The sequence below is a fragment of the Thalassophryne amazonica genome, chromosome 18 (genome assembly GCF_902500255.1).
Source record: "Thalassophryne amazonica chromosome 18, fThaAma1.1, whole genome shotgun sequence".
Lineage (NCBI taxonomy): Eukaryota > Metazoa > Chordata > Actinopteri > Batrachoidiformes > Batrachoididae > Thalassophryne > Thalassophryne amazonica.
Window position 1 is genome coordinate 55,651,696 of NC_047120.1, and position 6,025 is coordinate 55,657,720.

The 6,025-nt window shown below is 39.7% G+C and overlaps 1 protein-coding gene across 1 annotated transcript in view; it reads left to right on the forward strand.

The window, feature by feature from the left end:
* wdr90 (WD repeat domain 90) overlaps positions 1-4,944 on the forward strand; it is a 31,411-nt gene extending 26,467 nt beyond the window's left edge. The window contains exons 39-43 of the mRNA XM_034193245.1: positions 355-485; positions 2,857-3,000; positions 4,102-4,218; positions 4,352-4,436; positions 4,542-4,944. Of these exons, the coding sequence (XP_034049136.1) occupies positions 355-485; positions 2,857-3,000; positions 4,102-4,218; positions 4,352-4,436; positions 4,542-4,699 (635 nt within the window). The 3' untranslated portion in view covers positions 4,700-4,944. The remainder of the gene's footprint in view (positions 1-354; positions 486-2,856; positions 3,001-4,101; positions 4,219-4,351; positions 4,437-4,541) is intronic.
* Positions 4,945-6,025: the final 1,081 nt, after the last annotated feature.

The following is a 6,025-nucleotide window of genomic DNA, read 5'->3' on the forward strand; positions in this document are numbered from 1 at the left end:
CATCTGCCTTTTTCTCTTACACACCATTGTTTCATGTGAAGCGTCCCTAAATTCTCACAATTCTCAGACTTTGCATGTAGCACTTCTTCAGCTGTAAGCAAAATTTAGCTCTTGAATGCATCATTTTAGGCTTCTGTGACATATGTCACAGATGTCCATGTCTGGATTCCTATTTGCTTTCAGATATAATACTAATTAATTAATATTTAATATGTTCAAAACCTGATTAAGGTTACATGCTGGAAGGTTTTGACAGTTGCATACACAACCTGCTGTGAAAGGGAAAGAACAGATAGAGCTTTTCCTTTTAAAATTTACAAACTTTTATCTGGAACTGTTATCGGCCCCCTACAGGTCATGTGATCCTTTCAGCAGGGAAGAATGGTCTGGTAGCCATTAGCAGCCCAGTGACCGGAGCGACTCTCCACACCATCAGAGACCACAAAGGTGCACCGATTACCACCATCACGTGTGTGAGCACGCAGGTAAGGTCACAACAACAGTGTATAAAACCAGAGAAGATTGTTAGAAGTAATCAAAGTAAAGAAAAAAAAATATCAGAAATTCTAAACTGTGCAAAGCTCAGGGATGGGTATCGAGAACGGTTCTTTTCGAGTAGCGTTAAGAAATGATTCGATCCACCAATTTCAATAGCCTTTTTGCTTAACGATTCCCTTCTCGGTCCTTCAGAGCAGCCATTGTTTTTGAGGGTGTTTTTCGGGAAAATGGTCATTCCTCTACGCTGATTACAGACCCTGCAGTGGCTCTGTAATCATCGGTTTCTGCAGCGCGACACCACTTTTTAAGCGTGAACCAATGAAGCAATGCTTCGATCCACTGGCTCATGGTTCTTTGATTCGCTGCTCTTCAGAAACAGCAAGTCCGCTTCTTAACCCCTCTCAAAACCATTAAAATATCATGAGTCACTTTTGTGTGGATTAAAGTCACTAACTGGGACTCTTGTCTTGTTGCAGTCAAGAAACGAGAATTGTCCTCCGTTCCGTTGGCACAGCTCCAAACGCTGCGTGGCTCTCTGCCAAGACAGAGTCCGGTCGGAATTAACTTCAAAACAAATTGCCGCTTTGAATAAAATGACACTGCTTACAAACGTTGTATTACAGACAAAAAACCTACATTCAACTAAAACGTTTTTTTTCCGCCAAAAATGAGATGTCCTGCATTCTTTATAAATTACATCCTGATGTTCAGTGCAGCACAGCTGTAAAGCCACTTTCATACTGGACGAGACGCCACAAATTCGCGACCGTCGCGTGGCGATGGACACGCCACCATCGCCCGGTGTGTCACTCTGCTTTCGCTGCGAAAATTCGCCCCAGTGCGTCATCAAATAGGAGGAGCTTCCATTCCGCTCGCCGGCTCCGGTTGTAGTCAGGTTAACTTGGTGGACCTTGATCACACGGAGCGAGTTGTTGTGCTCTTAATTATTGTGGAAAGCTGACTAATGTCGCTAGCGGCGCTGTCCCTGGGTTCACAACATCCTCATGAGACGTTCCCAATTTGGGGAGTTTCATTATTTGCTGCAGGAGCTGCGTCTGGATGACGGCCGCTTTCAGCAGTACTTCCACCTCTCCAGGACCCAGTTTGAAGACCTCCTGTCCCGTTCATGCGCGCACATGTAAACTATAAAAAAAAAAAAAAACTGTCCGCTGCTGCGGTGCTGCTGCTCGCTCTTTGTCATAATTGTGTTTATAAACCTGTCACCATTTGTTTTATTATACATCTGTGTAGTTAATAAATAAAATAATCTTCATGGAAGATTTGTTCGCGCACACATGTAAAAAAAAAAACTGTCTGCTGCCGCTGCTGTGGGGCTGCTGCTCACTCTTCCCCCAAAACTCTGTCATATTTGTGAAATAAAGGACAAAAGGGAGATAAGTCCTGCTCACAGGCTGGCTGCCAGAGACAGGATATGTTCACATCCAACTCAGTCAAACTCCAGACATCTCCACATCACTACATATCCAGTCCCTGATTGGTCATCGCAGCGCGACAAGACGAAAAAGTTCAGATTTTTCAACTTGGGGAGGAGGGCTTTATTCGCATCCATCGCGTTGCGTGGCTTGGCGCCACAATGCGTCCTTCCATAGGGATTACATGGCAACCTGTCGCCGCTGTCGCTAACGTCGCGCCTGGTGTGAACGCGGCTTAAGAGCTCAGCTCAGATGTATAGAAAGACATTCATGCCAATAATGTCTGAAAGGAAATACTTTTAACAAAAACTACAGATTTTATTTCTATTTATGTCCAGAGATCAAGGATCCACCATGTAGAGTTTATTATGTCCAAGGTTTAAGGATCCAGTGACCAATTTCATATTTATTTACTTTAAGACTCAATAAAATGTTCAATTTCAATTTAATCAGCTTATAAAGCACCAAATCACAACAAAAGCTGTCTCAAGGCACCTCACATAGAACAGTTCAACATAAAAAAATAAAAAAAAAATGTCAAATACATAATTACAAACAAAAGTAGAAGAATAAAACAGATAAAAAAAAACTATTCATAAGAAAGAGAGTAAAAACAGGCTTTAAGTCCTGACTTAAAAATATCCACGGACTCTCACTGCCTCATGGTCGCAGGAAGACCATTCCACAGATTGGGTGCACGATAAGAAAAAGCTCTTTGACCTTTTGACATAGAAAACCTGTAAAGCCTACTTTTAGTACACAAAAAATTCACAGGAGGTATTGATAAGGGAATCGATAAGGAATCAGATTGATAAGCGGAATCGATAATGGTATCTATCGATAAAATCTTATCGATACCCATCCCTAGCAAAGCTTGATCTTCTTGAACACCACTTATCTTCATATTCAGTCTTTTGATCCGCAGTGTGAGTCATTTGGCCTGGATGGAAATGAGCTGTGGCTGGCTGCCAGCGTGGACAGACGTATCAGTGTGTGGGCTGCTGATTGGTTTAAGGAAATGTGTCATCTGCTAGACTGGCTAACATTTTCTGCTCCGGCATCTTTAGTGGTAAATGTACATTTTCTGTTTCTGGTGCTCCATATGAGTCTAAACTGACATGGTGCGAGTCGTAGTGTGACTTTGTCAGTACTGCAGTAGACTGTCACCTTCCGTGACCCTGAACTGGAATAAATGGGGTTAGAAAATGGATGGATGGATGGATGGATGGTATCCAGATGTTCCGCTGTTGTTAAATGCGGGCGGGGATCTCACCTCAGATGTAACATGTTTCTAATTTGCATTATGTGTTTGCACAATTTGCAAATTGGAAATATTCCTCAATAGGACCTGTGTCACCTTGGAATGCTTTAGTTCTGTGCATCTTATGAACTCGGACAAAGTGGGAATTTATTTATTTTTACTCCTGAATAGGACTGCCTTTTCTGCAAGTGCTTCCAGTGTTGGAACGAGGCTTTAAACCGGTCTCAGGATCTGAGTTGACATGTAATTTTTGTAAAATACATAAATCATTGTGGAGTAGCACAATTCCAATACGGACCGCATTCCATTCATGAATAGTAGGAATGTGACTCCTGTGCAAGACTCTCGTAGACACGGTCCAGAAGCAGAAGTATTTTGTTCAAATTTCAAAACTTTTTAACGTATTTCACAAAAATGTAACCTTAGCCCAAAACTAGGGGGAGGTGATGGTCTACTGGTTAAGCTGTTGGGCTTGAGACCAGAAGATCCTTGGTTCAAATCCCTGCCTGACTGGAAAATCACTACGGGCCCTTGGGCAAGGTCCTTAATCCCCTATTGCTCCCGTTGTGTAGTGAGCACCTTGTATGGCAGCACCCTGACATCGGGGTGAATGTGAGGCATTATTGTAAAGCGCTTTGAGCGTCTGATGCAGATGGAAAAGCGCTATATAAATGCAGTCCATTTACCATTTAACTGTTTATGATAAAATAATTTCTAAGGGTGTTACATGACGAGCACAGCGTCCTTTCGGAAATGGCGATTAAGCAGGAGTCCAAAAAAAGAAAAATTAATTTGTCCCAGTTCACATACTACATGAAACATATGCAGTGAATTCTGCATTCTTACCAAGCTTGTTGTAGTTTGTTTTGGAAGCGTACTCTAGTTCTTAAACCGATTTGTGTGCTTTAGGATGACGGCCAGCCTCCCACCCTTGCTGCCTTCTGCCCAGCAGACCCTGGACTGGTTGTCTACACAAGCTATGGCTTAGAGAGGGCGCTGTATTTTTACAACCTGCTGAAAAAACAGGTTTTCACCTTTTCTTAGTGTTGAGCAGATCCCTCCTTCCTTCATGCACACAGCAGATAGTGCTGAATGTTTGTAAATCCACTATAGAAAAGTCTCATCTACTGTTTTTTTTTTTTTTTTTTCTCTTTCTCAGGTAGTAAGAAAAATCGCTCTGTCCCACTGGGCTACATCCTTCAGCCTCTCCCCTAACAGTCAACTGATAGCTGTTGGCTCAAAGGGTAAATTTATGTCTTTTTTTATTTACTATTAAATATAAGACATACTTACTAATGTTTCTTACAGTGAACCTGTTTTTTTATTTCCTCCCCCACCCCTCTCATCAGAGCGGGTATTAAAGTTAATTAAGTCAACCAGTGGCAGGTTCCAGGACTTCATCCAGCACAGCGACTCGGTGCACGTGTGTCGCTTCTCTCCCTCTGGTTCTCTCCTTTTCACTGTGGCGTACAACGAAATCCTGGTGTGGGAGATTCAAGCTTTTTGAAAATCTCTTTCGGAGCTACAGACTGTGCTGTTTTCTTATCCTTCAGTCGGACATTAAACACTGTAAATGATGCAGAGTAAGAGAGAAACAAATTACACTAAATGATAAATGTCTTCCTCTTCACATGTGCCTGGAATGTTTTGTTGTTGCCTCATGTAATAATTTTATTTGTCCAAAGTCTTCATGATTGTAGTTTGTGCAGAAATGTCAAAAACTTTAAAATATACATTTATATTTTTTAATGATCCATTTTGTGTTGTGTTAGTTTTTTGTTTTCAAATCCAGCTGTATAGGTCATTACATTTATCATAACACTCTACAGTCCTGGTCACATTTTTAGCCCCTAAATTTTTAAGTACAGGATTTAAAATATGTTAATAAATAAATAAAACTTTTGTATAATGTGGATGTATCATGAAATGCACATTTATGGATGCAACAAGTAAATTTTGCACTATGCATAATTTATCCACTCAACCACAGAAGTTTATAACAAGTTCAGGGTTGTCTTGGTGGCTTCCCTCACTCCTCTTTTGTATGATAATTTACTACTATTTGAGAACTGCCTACTCCAGATTTACCACACTGACTGTATTTCTTGATGGCTCATAGAACTGAAGTCCAAGACACATTCAGTGGCTTGAAAATATATGTATCCATCCCCTGACTAGTGTAAAGAAAACTGGCTGTAAAAGTGATTGTGTTGTACTAATGCGCAAATGCTTTTCCACATCATGGAGTTGACTTTGATATTTTTTTATTTAACTTATGTCATGTTGTAGAGATTTGTTTTTGCTTTGAGTTTAAATGGTATAATTTTAATATGAAGGAGACTGATTTTTTTTTTTTTTTTTGTCATAGAAAATTAACATGCTTAATTGCTCATGTGCTTTTTTTCCACAACACTAAAAATATGTGGAAGTGGTATCAAAAAGTGATTAATTTAACCTGTGCAATTTATAGAAAATTGCTTTAAATGCCATCTTCCATATCCTAAAGGTTATCAAATGTCTAAATATTTTATTTCGTATTATAAATGCAAAGCTGTGTACGGCCAGTACACATGCACACCTGAAACTCTAAATGTAGCAATAATTTAGTTATGTTTAATGGAGTAATATACCTTTTTAAAATGTAGGATTTTTATTTTGCATTTGACACATTTTTAAATTAAATTTTAAATGACCCATCTGCAATTAGTAATCATCAATAAACCTCTGGAATCAGGTTGTGCTCATTAATTTAAAAAAGTAACTTTTTTTTAAGCAATATTGAGAATTTTTGTTTTTTTATTCATTCATTGCGTTATTAGCTTTTTGTATTTTA